General features: G+C 42.5%; 1 protein-coding gene across 2 annotated transcripts in view; it reads left to right on the top strand.

The window, feature by feature from the left end:
• The window catches only part of hprt1 (hypoxanthine phosphoribosyltransferase 1), a 47,549-nt gene extending 35,191 nt beyond the window's left edge, over window positions 1–12,358 (top strand). For both annotated transcript variants that reach the window (XM_072595665.1, XM_072595664.1), the window contains 4 exons: window positions 6,438–6,520; window positions 8,646–8,692; window positions 9,975–10,051; window positions 12,121–12,358. In XM_072595665.1, coding sequence (XP_072451766.1) covers window positions 6,438–6,520; window positions 8,646–8,692; window positions 9,975–10,051; window positions 12,121–12,168 — 255 coding nt within the window. In that variant the 3' untranslated portion in view covers window positions 12,169–12,358. The remainder of the gene's footprint in view (window positions 1–6,437; window positions 6,521–8,645; window positions 8,693–9,974; window positions 10,052–12,120) is intronic.
• The last annotated feature ends 3,010 nt before the right edge of the window (window positions 12,359–15,368 follow it).

Genomic DNA, 15,368 nt, shown 5'->3' with positions numbered 1-15,368 from the left:
AGGGTGAAAGGAAAGGCTGGTAGGTGTAGGGAATGCTGGATGATGAGAGAAAGTGAGGGTTTGGTTAAGAAAAAGAAGGAAGCATATGTCAGGAATAGACAGGATAGATTGAGTGAATCCTTAGACTATAAAGGCAGTAGGAATAAACTTAAGAGGGAAATCAGGAGGGCTCAAAGAGACATGAGGTAGCTTTGGCAAATAGGGTTAAGGAGAATCCAAAGGGTTTATAGAAATACGTTTAAGGACAAAAGGGTAACTAGGAAGAGAACAAGGCTCCTCAAAGCAGCAAGGGCGGCCTTTGTGTGAAGCCGCAGGAGATGAGGCAGATACTAAACGAGTATTTTGGATCAGTATTTAATGTGGAAAAGGACGTGGAAGATATAGAATGTAGGGAAATAGATGGTGACATCTTGAAGATTGTCCATATTATAGAGGAGGAAGTGCTGGATGTTTTGAAACGCAAAAAAGTGGATAAATTTCCAGGACCTGATCAGGTGTATTCTAGAACTCTGGGAAACTAGGGAAGTGATTGCTGGGTCCCTTACTGAGATATTTATATCATCGATGGTTACAAGTGAGGTGACGGAGGACTGGAGGTTGGCTATCATGGTACCACTACTTATGGAAGGTGGAAAGGATAAGCCAGGGAACTGTAGACTGGTGAGCCTGATGTTGGTGGTGGGCAAGTTGTTGGAGGGAATCCTGAGGGACAGGATTTATACGTATTTGGGAAGGCAAGACTGATTAGGGATAGTCAACATCATGTTGTGTGTGGGAAATCATGTGTTGTGAACTTGATTGAGTTTTTTGAAGAAGTTACAAAGAGGATTGATGATGACAGAGTGGTAGACATGATCTATATGGACTTCAGTAAGGTGTTCAACAAAGTTCCCCGTGGGAGACTGGTTAGCAAGGTTAGATATCATGGAATACAGGGAAAACTAGCCATTTGGATACAGAACTGGCTCGAAGGTAATAGGCAGAGGGTGGTGGTGGAGGGTTGCTTTTCAGACTGGAGACCTGAGACCAGTGGAGTGCCAGAAGGATTGGTGCTGGGTCCACTACTTTTTGTCATTTATATAAATGATTTGGATGTGAACATCGGAGGTATAGTTAGCAAATTTGAAGATGACACCAAAATTGGAGGTGTAGTGGACAGGGAAGAAGGTTACCTCAGATTACAAAAGGATCTGGACCAGATGGGCCAATGGGCTGAGAAGTGGCAGATGGAGTTTAATTTAGATAAATGTGAGGTGCTGCATTTTGGGAAAGCAAATCTTAGCAGGACTTATACACTTAATGGTAAGGCCCTAGGCAGTGTTGCTGAACAAAGACTTTTTGAGTGCAGGTTCATAGCTCCTTGAAAGTAGAGTCACAGGTAGATAGGATAGTGAAGAAGGCGTTTGGTATGCTTTCCTTTATTGGTCAGAGCATTAAGTATGGGAGTTGGGAGGTCATGTTGCGGCTGTACAGGACTTTGGTTAGGCTACTTTTGGAATATTGCGTGCAATTCTGGTCTCCTTCCTATTGGAAGAATGTTGTGAAACTTGAAAGGGTTCAGAAAAGATTTACAAGGATGTTGCCAGGTTTGGAGGATTTGAGCTATAGGGAGAGGCTGAGCAGGCTGGGGCTGTTTTTTTTCTGGAGTGTCAGAGGCTGAGGGGTGACCTTATAGAGAATTATAAAATCATGAGGGGCATGGATAGGATAAATAGACAAATTCTTTTCCTTGAGGTGGGGGAGTCCAGAACTAGAGGGCATACGTTTAGAGTGAAAGGGGAAAGATATAAAAGAGGCCAAAGGGGCAACTTTTTGAGTAGAGGGTGGTATGTGTATGGAATGAGCTACCAGAGGAAGTGGTGGAGGCTGGTACAATTACAACATTTAAAAGGCATCTGGATGGGTATGTGAATAGGAAGGGTTTAGAGGAATATGGGCCAAGTGCTGGTAAATGGGGCTAGATTAGGTTGGGTTATCTGGTTGGCATGGACAAGTTGGACCAAAGGGTCTGTTTCTGTGCAGTATATCTCTAAGTCTATATGGACATGTAATAGTGAGCTATATTTTCCAGAAATTATGTTGCATTACCACATGCATATTAAAACTACACAGAGCATATACTGGAGATTCACCGGGATAATTCCATAGATTATATAAAATTTGAGGAGGGGCCGGCAAGATCAGATTTATCTCTGCTGTGCACCATGCATCATGCTTTTACCTTAGAGTCAGGGTGTTGTAGTTCTGGTCTTACTTCAGAGACATGAGCAGAATAATCCTTGCTGTTGTTCCACTACAGTACTGTGTGTGTGCTTCACTATTGGAGGTGCTGACTGTTATATGAGGCATTAAATCAGCTCTGTTGTTTCCATCACATTGTTTCAAAGAGGTGTTCATGTTATCTTTGATATTCAGGTCTGTATTTTATGAGAGAATCAATTATTATGTGGTGGAGCTGAAACCATTACCAAGTCAGCACAAACTTATTGAATAGAGGAACAGGGTTCCTGCTGCTGAGTCCTATTCAAGGTTTTAAAATGTGTTTATATAGTGATTCAACAGCAAAATCTCAATCAAAATATGGTGCCCTTAACAAAAACCCAATTTATATATGAGTGTATATGCGAAAATGCAAATTAGGGACAGGAGTACTTCCTTCGGCCCATTGAGCATACTCCATCATTCATTGAGATCATGGCTGATCCAATTGAGGCCGAAACCCCAATTCTGACTATCCACAACCTTGGACTCCGTTGTTGGTCAAAATTCAATCAACCTCTATCCTAAAAACATAACTCTCAACCTTCTGAGAGGAAAGAATTCTCCTCATCATCTCAAGTTCAACACTCCTAAATTTAAACTGTCTCCCTTCATTCGTTTAAAGGAGAAATATCCTTTCATCACCAGCTTGTCAGACTGTCTCATTGGATATCACCTTGAACACCTTGTAATGTAGTCAAACAATCCTGGATGCTAAACTTCTCATTTAATGACTCATGTAGGAGAGCATTTCGGTGATAGGGGCCACAAGTACCTCACCTTTTACCATAGCCATGGAGTGGGATAGGAGCAGACAGTATGGGAAGGTATTTAATTGGGGAAGGGGAAATTATCCTGTTATTGGACAGGAGCTGTGGAGTATAAATTGGCAACAATTGTTCAACAGGAAAAGCACAGCAGAAATGTGGAGGCTGTTTAAGGAGCACTTGCTGCGAGTGCTGCAGCGGCACGGTGGCTCAGTGGTTAGCACTGCTGCCTCACAGCACCAGGGTCCCAGGTTTGATTCTAGCCTTGAGTGACTGTCTGTGTAGAGTTTGCACATTCTCCCCGTGTCTGCGTGGGTTTCCTCCGGGTGCTCCGGTTTCCTCCCACAGTCCAAAGATGTGCAGATCAGGTGAATTGGCCATGGGAAATTGCCCGTAGTGTTAGGTAAGGGGTAGATGTAGGGGTATGGGTGGGTTGCGCTTCGGCGGGGCAGTGTGGACTTGTTGGGCCGAAGGGCCTGTTTCCACACTGTAAGTAATCTAATCTAATCTAAAATGGACTGAGGAGAACTAAGTGGGGGCACGAAAAAGCTTTGGTGGGAAGAATTAGGGAAAACCCAAAGTTGTTCCACACATATGTGAGGAATAAGAGAATGATCAGAGAGAGGGTCGGGGCAATCAGGGACAGTGGAGTGAACTTGTGCCTGGAGTCTGAAGAAGTAGGAGAGGCCATATTGAGTTTTTTCTCCTTCAGTATTCACTAGAGAGAGGTACCTTGTTGATAGTGAGAACACCGTGGACCAGGTTAATAGGCTTGAACAGATTAATATTAAGTAAGTGGATGTGCTAGAAATTCTGGGAAGCATCAATATAGTTAAGTCCCAAGGCTGAACCAGATATATCTAAGGTTACTACAGGAAGCGAGGAATGAGATCGCTGCACCTCTGGTGATGATCTTTGCAACCTCACTCCACAGGAAGAGTACCGGATGATTGATGGGAGGTGAATGCTCTTCCTCCGTTCGAGAAAGAGAATAGGGAAATCCCTGGGAATTACAGACCAGTCAGTCTTAGGTCTGTGATAAGCAAGGTACTGGAAAGGATCCTGAGGGATAGGATTAATGACTATTTGGAAAAACATAGTTTGATTAAAGACAGTCCGCATAGCTTTGTGAGGAGCAGGTCATGTCTCACAAACCTTACTGAGTTCTTTGAGGATGTGACGACACTAGTTGATGAAGGTTGAACAGTGGATGTGGTGTATATGGATTTCATTAAGGCATTTGATAAGGTTCCCCACAGTCGGCTCATTCAGAAAGTTAGGAGGTATGGGATACAGGGAATTTTGGCTGGCTGAAAGAAGACAGTGAGTGGATGGAAAGTATTCCACCTGGAGGTCGGTGACCAGTGGTGTCCCACAGGGATCTGTTCTTGGGCCTCTGCTCTTTGTAGATTTTATAAATGACTTGGATGAAGAAGTGGGAGGGTGGATTTGTACGTTTGCTGATGACACAAAGGTTGGTGGTGTTGTAGATAGTGTCGAGGTTTGTTGCAGGCTACAACATGACATTGACAGGATGCAGAGCTGGGCTGAAGAGTGGCAGATGGAGTTCAACCTGGACAAATGCGAAATGATTTATTTTGGAAGATCAAATTTGAGTGCTGAATATAGCGTTAAAGACAGGATTCTTGGCAGTGTTAAGGAACAGTGGGAACTTGGGGTCCATGTACATAGATCCCTCAAAGTTGCCACCCAAGTTGATAGGGTTGTTAAAAAGGCGTATAGTGTGTTGGCTTTCAATAGCAGGGAGATTGAGTTTCAGAGCCACGAGGCTTTGCTGCAGCTCTATAAAACCCTGGTTAGACCACACTTGGAATATTGTGGCCAGTTCTGGTCCCCTCATTATAGGAAGGATGTAGATCCTTGAGAGAGGGTGCAGAGGAGATTTACCAGGATGCTGCCTGGATTGGAGGGCGTGTCTTATGAAGAGAGGTTGAGTAAGCATGTGCATTCCACACTGGAGAGAAGAAGGAAGAGAGGTGACTTGATAGAGGTGTACAGGGTAATGAGAGGCATTGATAGAGTGGATAACCAGAGATATTTCCCAGGGCAGAAATGGCTGTCACAACTTTAAGGTGATGGGAGGAAGGTGTAGGGGAGATGTCAGAGGTAGCTTTTTTATGCAGAGAGTGGTGGGTGTGTGGAATGCACTGCTAGTGGTGATAGTAGAGTCAGAAACATGAGGGACATTTAAACGACTGCTGGACAAGTACATGGACAGCAGTAAATTGAGGTGTGTGTAGGTTAGATTTACCTTAGATTAAGGTAAATGCTTGGCACAACATTGTGAGCCGTAGGGCCTGTACTGTGATGTAAATTCCAGAGATTAAATGTAAAGTTGCTGTGGTCCCAGAGGACCATAAGCCTTGATTCTCATTAGAGAAAGATGATTGTCGGTGTTTTAACCCAAGGACCACCTTGCCTCAGGAGAAGTTAAGAATCCTTCATGGTAACCTCAGCTAGCGTGGGAATTGAACCCACAAAATTGGCTTCTCTGTATTGCAAACCAGTCATTCAGCCAACTGAGCTAACGGCTGCTGATGACATGACTACCGTTGATGGAGTAGGGTGGTGGTTGTGTGAGGAGTCAGTCTCAAAACCAGGGTTCACTATAGCTAGAGGAGGTTAGATTAGATTAGATTCCTTACAGTGTGCCCAACAAGTCCACACCGACCCTCCGAAGAGCAACCCACCCAGACCCATTCCCCTACATTTACCCCTGACTAATCCACCTAACACTATGGGCAATTTAGCGTGGCCAAGTCACCTGACCTGTACATCTTTGGACTGTGGGAGGAAACCGGAGCACCCGGAGGAAACCCCACAGACACTGGGAGAATGTGCAAACTCCACACAGATAGTTGCCCGAGGCAGGAATTGAACCCTGGTCTTTGGTGCTGTGAGGCAGCAGTGCTAACCACTGAGCCACCGTGCCGCTACATAACTAGGTAGTGTGATTTCACAAAGAAATTTAAACAGGAGAATGCCAGTCTTAAATTTGAGCTATAGGGAACAAACACAACTTAGGTGAATGGTACTTGCTCTAAGTTAGAGAATTGCAGCAAGGTTTCAGTTTAGCTTGAATTTATGAATATCAGTGGCTGGATAGCTGAGACTGTGGATAACAAACGTTTAATAGATGAATGCGGGAGAGCCAAGGGATAAACACTGATGCTGACAAATGAGGATGGGAGAGACAATGTTGGCACTTGTAGGGTTTCGGTTGGTTGGTAGGGGGAGGGCTGCTGTTGGGGAGTGGGTAGTGCTGATGCTTACCTGTAGATGGAGGGGCAGGGTAGCACTGACATTCGTATGGTGGGGATGTGTCTGAGGAGCATTATTGTGTTGACCTCACAGCTTTCTATGAATCATACTTTACTCCCTTTTTCACAGGATATAATTGACACAGGTAAAACAATGCAGACTCTGCTGAGCATGTTGCAAGATTACAAACCCAACATGGTGAAAGTGGTGAGGTAAGCCTCATGTGAAACCTATCCAAAGATCAACTTAAACAGTGGGTAATAGATTGCCGAAATACCTTATGGCCTTGTGTTATTGTCAGCTCCAGAATCTCCAAACCCACATCTGTTATTGTTAATTTCAGTTCACACCCCATGATCCCTAACACCACAGCCTTTTCGAACCAGGCGTTTTTCTGAATATGTCCCAATTCTTGGGGCATCAACCCTTCGGGGGACTGCTCCTGCTGTCACAGAAAAATGCTTCAACTATTTGCATCAAATCTTCTATGCTCGCTTTGAGCAGAATTTTGGCAGAGGTAACACTTATTGCGGCAAGTCCTGGCGAACCTATCCCAACAGTCACTGCATCAGAGGTCAGATTGATTTTCCTTCGTGTGAATCCTAGGAAAGCGATGGAACCAGACGGAGTACCAGGTCATCTTGGACATCTCCAACCTCTCCCTGCAGCAGGCCACAGTCCCTGCATGTTCCAAGAGGCCAACATCATCCCTGTTCCTAAGAAGGCTCATGCAGCATGTCTCAATGTGGCCCTAACTACGGTGGTCATGGTATTAATCAATTCCAGCATCCCTACTACTCTTGACCCACTCCAATTTGCCTATCAGACCAACAGATTCATGTCAGATGCCAAATCGGTTGCCCTTCATTCGTCCTTAGAACATCTTGACACCAAGAACAGCTACATAAGGATCCTACTCATCGACTACAGTTCAGCCTTCAACACTATTATCCCCTCGAGACTGATTACTAAACTTAGTGATCTCGGACTAAACCCCACTCTCTGCAACTGGATCCTCGGTTTCCTGACCCACAAAGCACAATCAGTGAAGACTGGGGACAATTATTCATCCTCACTTACACTCAACACTGGAGACCCCCAGGGGTGCATACTCAGCCCCCTACTGTACTCACTGTATACCCATGACTGCATCGCCTAATACCAGACTAATGCCATTTACAAGTTTGCTGATGACACCACCATTGTCGGTTGAATCTCAGATGATGACGAAACAGACTACAAACAGGAGGTGGGAGACCTGAAAAAATGATGCACTGAGAACGACCCAGCTCTCAATGCAGGCAAAACCAAAGAACTCATTATTGACTTTCGGCAGGATGTTACTCATGCTCCCCTACACATTAACAGCACAGAGGTGGAACAAGTGGAGAGTGTCAAGCTCCTGTGAGTGGTCATCAACGACAAGCTTTCTTGGACTCTTCATGTGGATGCACTGGTTACAAAGGCCCAACAACGTCTCCTCTTTCTCAGGCAGCTGAGGAAATTTGGCATGATGGAGAATACCCTCGCCAACTTTTATAGGTGCGCCATTGAGAGCATTCTGTCTGAATGTATCACTACCTGGTATGGAACTGTACCATTCAAGATCGGAGATGGTTACAGAGAGTGGTGAACTCGGCCCAGACAATCACTCAGGCCAACCTCCCATCTATAGAATTCATCTACCAGGCCCCGCTGTCAAGGAAAGGCCACCAGTATTCTCAAAGATCCATCCCACCCTGACAATGTTTTTCGACAACCTCTACCATCAGGGAGAAGGTACAGAAGCCTGAACACACGCACCAGCTGGTTTCATAACAGCTTCTACCCTAGAATACTGAATGGACTCACAAGCTCTTAACATTCGCCTGTACCTGTGTTTTTGTTTTTGCCACTGGTTACCTATTATTTACTTTTCTATGCTACTCAACTCTGTGATCTGTCTGTATTGCTAATAAGACAAAGCTTTTCACTGTGCCTCGGTACATGTGACAATAAATTAAATTAAATTTTCTCAGATTTTAACCCAAAATCACACTTCCTTGTGTGGCTGTTTTTAGCAATTTGTTTGATTTATTAATTATTTTCCTTTGTTAATACACCGTCTTGGAAGGAAGGATTGAATTTGGAAAAACAGGATTTAATATCATCTGAAATGACTAATCTTGTGTGTTTCTTAAATGGTTCAAAGTTACATTCAAGTTGGAACCATTGGACTCTGGTTTACCATTATTTGTATTTTTAAAATTTTCTGCTTGACTCTGCAATTCTAATGGCAATTGAGTGTATGAAATTGTCATTTCATCGTTTCACTAATGCTCTCTTCTTTCTTAATAGTCTGCTGGTTAAACGAACTCCTCGAAGTGTGGGCTATCGGCCAGACTGTGAGTATTGCATTTCAATCCAGGATGTCTTTCAAACTGTAATTGCCTCTGAATCATCATTTCCTCTAAGCAGTGCAGTAAGGCATAGTCCCCACGCAGACCACTGATACATCAGTCCCATTAGATTACTGAGTGAGAAAGGGAATCACACACTTCAGTATGTTGCTAGTGTACTTCAAACAATAAATTAGAGGCAATGTTGCTTAGAACACAGCTCACTTATCAAATACCTTCATGAATTAAGCTCCAAGGGCTGGCATTAATTCCTCCAATCCCTGATCATTGCTCCAGTTTTAAGTAAAATACAATGAATAAGTCATCTTTCTCTATAAAAGGGGCATAAATTCTGATAATGTGTCTTAATTAGAGAACTACTGGCCCCAACTACTCGTAGCCTTTAATATCTAACTTGTCTAAATCCACCTTCCTGCTCACCACCTGTAGCCTTTAATATTCAACTCTCTGCTGTGTTCCAGACCTTTTTAACATCCTACTTTCCAAGCTATTAGTGAATTTCCTTCAATAGACTGTGCTTCAATTCAAACTTAGGTTAGTTTAGAAAGAGCCAACACTCAGGAGTTTAATGTCTGGGAGAAAGTGAGGACTACAGATGCTGGAGAGTCAGATGTTGAAACATGTTGAGCTGGAAAAGCACAGCAGGTCAGGCAGTATCTGAGGAGCAGGAGAGTTGATGTTATGGGTATCAGCTCTTCATCAGGATTGTGGAGGGGGAAAGGAGCTGGGAGATAAATAGGTGCGTGAGGGTGTGGTTGGGGAAAGGTAGCTGTGAAGGCACTAGTTAGATGCAGATGGGGGGTAATTGTGATAGGTCAGTGGTAATGGTGGAGCGGAGAGGTGGGAAGGAAGGTTGGTCAAGAGGGCGGTGCTGATATTGAGGACTGGATCTGGGATGAGAAGTGGGGAGGGGAGATTGGGAAACCAGTGAAGTTGATGTTGATGCCGTGTGATTGAAAGGTCCCAAGATGGAAGATGAGGTGTTGTTCCTCCAGTCAGCAGTATCATGTTTGGGTCAGTTTTGTTCTGCATGCTTACTTGAATCTTGGGTTGAACATGAAGCATTAATAAATTATTCCTGATGTTTAGATAGTTCCAATACTATGTTGTTGTTGATCATGAATGTAGTTAAAGGATGATCCCAGGGGATCTGCACCCATAATATCAAAGTCCAAGCTGTGCTGGATGTTCAACATTGCCGTGTTAAATTTTGCATTAATTGTCACTTTGCAAGTATTTCACTCATCTTAATGAACTTTACTTACAGTTGTTGGTTTTGAAGTTCCTGACAAGTTTGTGGTTGGATATGCACTCGACTATAATGAATACTTCAGAGACTTAAATGTAAGTAATTCACAATTTTTGGTTCTCATTCTCTCTCTCTTGCATTCTCTCTCTCTCTCTCTCTCGCATTATCTCTCTCTCTCGTTATCTCTCTCTCATTTGGGCAGCACGGTGGCTCAGTGATTAGTGCGGCCTCACAGCACCAGGATCCCAGGTTCGATTCCAGCCTCAGGCAACTGTCTGTGTGAAGTTTGCACATTCTCCCTGTGTCTGTGTGGGTTTCCTCCCGGTGCTCCAGTTTCCTCCCACAGTCCAAAGATGTACAGGTCAGGTGAATTGGCTATGCTAAATTGCCATAGTGTTAGATGAAGGGGTAAATGTAGGGAAATGGATCTGGGTGGGTTGCTCTTCGGAGGATTGGTGTGGACTTGTTGGGCCAAAGGGCCTGTTTCCACACTGTAAGTAATCCACTCTTAATAATTCTAAAAATTCTCTCTCGTTCTCTCTCTCTTTCTTGTTCTTTCTCTTTCTCACTTTCTCTCTCTCTCTTTCTTTCTTTCTTTCTTTCTTTCTTTCTTTCTTTCTTTCTTTCTTTCTTTCTTTCTTTCTTTCTTTCTTTCTTTCTTTCTCTCTCACATCTCTCTCTCTCTCTCTCACATCTCTCTCTCTCTCACATCTCTCTCCTTTCTTTCTCTTTTGCACTCTCTTTCTCTCCCTCTCTCTCTTGTTCTCTCCGTCTCTCCCTCTCTCTCTCTGTCTCGCTCTTGTTCGTTCTCTTTCTGTCGTTCTCGTTCTCTCTCTCTCTCGTTTCTCTCTCTTGTTTCTCTCTTTCATTCTCTCGTGTTCTCGCGTTCTCTCTCTCCCTCGTTCTCTCTTGTTCTCGCTCTCCCTCGTTCTCTCTTGTTCTCGCTCTCCCTCGTTCTCTCTTGTTCTCACTCTTTGTTGTTCTCTCTCGCTCTTTCTTGTTCTCTCTCATTCCCTCTCTCTCTCGTTCTCTCTCTGTCGTGTCTCTCTCTCTCTCTCTCGTTCTCTCTCTGTCGTCTCTCTCTCTCGTTCTCTCTCTCTCTGTATTGTTCTCTCTCAGTTCTCTCTCGTTTTTTCTCTCTCTCTCATTTTCTCTGTCTCTTTCTATCTCTCTCTCTCTCTTTTCTCTTTCTCTCTCGTTTTCTCTTTCTATCTATAGAGAAATTGGCACTCACAGTCATCTATATATTAGAGAAAATACCATCTAAACAAAACGATACCAATGATGACAGAAATTGAGGCAGAGAGATAATTACAAAAAACTAAAAATAAGGTGATGCTGGAGACAAACCAAATGGCTGGACTAACATGATAGGTATAAGAGACTCCAAGTCACCTGACGAAGGAGCAGTGCTCCAAAAGCTTGTGATTTCAAATAAACCTGTTGGACTATAACCTGGTGTCGTGTGACTTCTGACCTTATCTGACCAAAATGGATAACCTCTCACTTATTCACATTAAACTTCATTAGCTAAATTCTGACCCATTCACCTAACCTACACATATCCATTTGTAAATTTCTCTTTTTTCATAGCAGCACACTTTCTCACCTATTTTAATGTCATCTGTAAATCTGGCTGTTACATCTCTATCCCCGCACCCAAGTAATTAATATCGTTTGCAAATAATTGGGGTCCAAGGGCAAACTACTTACATCTTGTCAACTGGAAAAAGACCCATTCATCCCGACCTTCCACTTTCTGTTAGTTAGCCAATCTTCTATCCAAGCTAATAAATTACCCCCAAAACCCACATGACCTTGCCATGTGTATTAACCTTTTATGCAACTCTTTATCAAATGCGTGCTGGAAGACCAGACGTGCTACATCTGGAGGACCCCCTTTATCCACTTTGCTTGCAACATCTTTGGAGGGCGCTCGAATAAATTTGTCAGAAATAATTTACCCTTCAGGCTGACTCTGATAGCTCAAATCCTGCTGGCTTTATGTTTCCATTTGTGGAGTTTATATGCTTTTATTCCTGTAGAAGTTCATTCCACTTGCCTACATTTACATCTGAATTCAGGTTGTTGATATAAACTACGCACTGGGACAATCCCAGCATCTAATCCTTGCTGCATTGACACGACTTATTTTCTCTTTCAGCACATTTGTGTAATCAGTGAAAAGGGAAGAGAGAAGTACAAGGCATGAGGTGTGTGGCACTTCGATGGACTGTCAGATTGCGATGGTTGAAATCAGCTGAAGACATTCAGTCTAGAAGATAATCTCTAGGGCTATGTGTTTGTTACTGTCAGTGAATTAGATATTTAAGGGCCCATCATGAACGTACTTAAGTATTTATTTTTGTACTGCAAAAACATAAAATTACAATCTATCATCACCTTTTGTTATATCCATTTCATTCTGCAGTTATTGCTTGTATTAAGTTTGCTTGAAAAAAATTTGGTAAATTTTATATGATTAGTGAGAAACAGTAAAGGAACCAGAAGTAGCAATAATCATGATAATGCAAGTGTTTCCACCATGGTGGCTTGAATGATGATTGTTTACATTAACCTGTGACTTACTCCTGTTACTGGAACTGGTCTTTCTGTCAAAGGGATGCCATCAAAGAGATTCTTCCACACTTTAAGAATTCATTATAGCTGTCAAGGTAATAGCACACAAATCAGGGACTAGTGATGGTCCCCCAATTAAAATTCCACTGGACAGAGGAATGTAATGTGTCAGATTGAGGTATTGCCTGTCACTGGACAGTAAGACCAAGAGAGGTGCGTCTGATGGACCAACATCTTCTAGCCATAGGAGAGATGAATAGTACCTTGGGACAAGAATAAAGTTCCTTCTCTTTGCCCCACTTTCCACTGTCTCAGTATACACCACAGGATTTCCAGGAGCTCTCTTGCACCTCTGGTTTGCTCCAGTTGGTGTCCAGCATGAAGTTCTGTTAGCTGTTCAGTGATGAGCAGAGAGAAATCCTGTCTGTATTTCCCTTCTGGATTGTTACCAAAACTTTGCCCAGTCCACTTTACCTTATTAAACATTGATTAAACAAGTTACAAGGTAAGAGATTAGGGAAATTGAAAATTATAAAATATCATCTTAAATGTCTGACACCAAGATATGTTCCATTGAGAGAGATTCTGTGATGCATCATCCATCTGTAATTAAGGAAGCTAAGAATTGTATCAATTTGAAAGAAAAAACACACTATAGAAAAAAACAAAGCACAGAAAGAGGCCATTTAGTCAGGCTGTAATAAACTAGGTGACAATTTTAAACCTGTTTTTTAGGACCTGGTCCCAAGCAGGTTCCAGCATTTCAGGTACATCCTGATCCATTTCACATGAGTTCCAGGCACCTATCATCCAATGTTCCAGTTAGTTTTTTTTCTTCACAACTCCTCTGGAAACAAGTCAATACTGTAAACAATGTTGGCATGCTCTGGGAAAGCGCAAGTCCAGTGGTATTATCAGTGGATTGTAAATCCAGAAACTCAGGTAATGTTCTGGGGATCCAGGTTCGAATCCGGCCACGGCAGTTGGTGGAATTTGAAATCAATAAAAATCTAACTGATGACCATAAATCCATTGTCAAATGTTGCAAATATCCATCTGGCTCACTAATGTCCTTTTGGGAAGGAAACTGCCATCTTTAGGTGATCTGGCCTCTGTGACTCCAAATTTACAGCAATGTGGTTGACTCTTAACTGTCCTCTGGGCAATTAGAGATGGGCAATAAATGTTGGCCTAGCTAGTGATGTCCTCATCCAACGAGTACAAAAACAAAAAAAAAGTCTGAGCAATTACCTGTAACCAGACAGCTTAATGGAAATGTTGCCATCATCCACTGGGTGAAATATTTTCCTCATGTCTGCTCTAATCCTTCTACCAATCGCCCTAAATCTGTGCTTCAGTATTTAACATCTTCAATAGAGGAAACCGGTCTTCACTGCCAATTCTATCCAAGCCTCTCTTTATTTTGTACGTTTCAATTGAGTTTACCCCTTAGCCACCTCTGTTCTAAAAATAATAACCTATCCAGTCTTTCCTCATAGCTGCAAAGTTCAAACCCTCACAACATTCTTGTAAATTTCCTGTTTACTCTCCCTAGAGCAATTGTGTTCTTCCTGTAGTGTGGTGACCAACTTACAATGTGTGTACTTTCAAATGCGATCCCATAAGGAGTGTAATTTTAACTCTCTGACATATAAATATTTCCTGCACTTATGCACAGCTGCTTTATATTGTCATGCATTAGGTTAGTTAAAAATTAACAGAATCCATTTTTTACCACCTTATTTGCCATTTGTCTTCAGAGACCTGTGCACGTTCACTCTAAGGTCTCTTACTTTCTCTACCCTTTCAACATCCATTTATTGTTATAATAACTGCTGGCAAAACTCAGCAGATCTGGTAGTATTTGTGGGAAGAATGCAGAGTTAACATTTCAGGTTTAGACTCAATGTTAACTCTGCTTTCTCCTCATTTATTATTTATTCCCTTATTTTGTTTTTCTTCCCCAAATGCATTACCTCCTGTTTATCTGGATTGAATCCCATTTACCACTTTTCCACCCACTCAATCAAACCTTTGACATCATCCTGAAGTCGACAGCAACCTCTTCACTGTTGACTTCCTGTCCAGTTTTGTGTCATCTGCATATTTTCTAATTAAACCTTCCACATTTAAGTCTAAGACATGAACATATACAGTCAGTTCTTCTATAATGCAATGGTTGCGTTCTTGTACAACCCCAGGTTGTAGAAAAATCGTGCTTTAGAAATAGTGCTTAAAGTGTTGGTGATGTAATCACATTATAGCCAACACACGTTTTAAAAGTTCGTTCTGTAGAAACAGTGTCCCCAATTTATAATTTGTGTTACAGCAAATTCACTGACGAAATGCACATTATAACAGAACAACCTGGACCACAAATTGTAAATGACTCAACAAAGATCCCTGTGAAAGACCACTGGAGGTCCATTCCATTCACAAATGGAATCTGTTAACTATCGCCCGTTAGATGAGGGAGCAGGCTGAGCCAGTGATGCCCACCAAAAAAAACTGTAAACCATTTGGTCCATCGAGTCTGCTCCACTATGCAGTGAGATCATTCGTTAACTCCACTTTTCTGCCTTTTTGCCATAACACTTAATTCCCTTACTGATTAAAGTTCTGTCTATCTCAGCCTTGAATATATTTAATAATTTAGCCCCTAGCTCTCCAAAGAATTCTACAGGTTCAATTCTTTCTGAGAGAAGAAATGTCTTCTCTTAAATGAGTGACCCTTTATTCTGAGATTATATCCTCTCATCCTAGCCTCTCCCACAAGGTGAAACAACTTTTCCATGTTACCCTGTTTCCTGTCACTGAAGCGATTTTGGATCC

The sequence above is a fragment of the Chiloscyllium punctatum genome, chromosome 25 (genome assembly GCF_047496795.1).
Source record: "Chiloscyllium punctatum isolate Juve2018m chromosome 25, sChiPun1.3, whole genome shotgun sequence".
Classification (NCBI taxonomy): Eukaryota; Metazoa; Chordata; class Chondrichthyes; order Orectolobiformes; family Hemiscylliidae; genus Chiloscyllium; species Chiloscyllium punctatum.
This window is presented reverse-complemented; position numbering and strand designations above follow the sequence as displayed.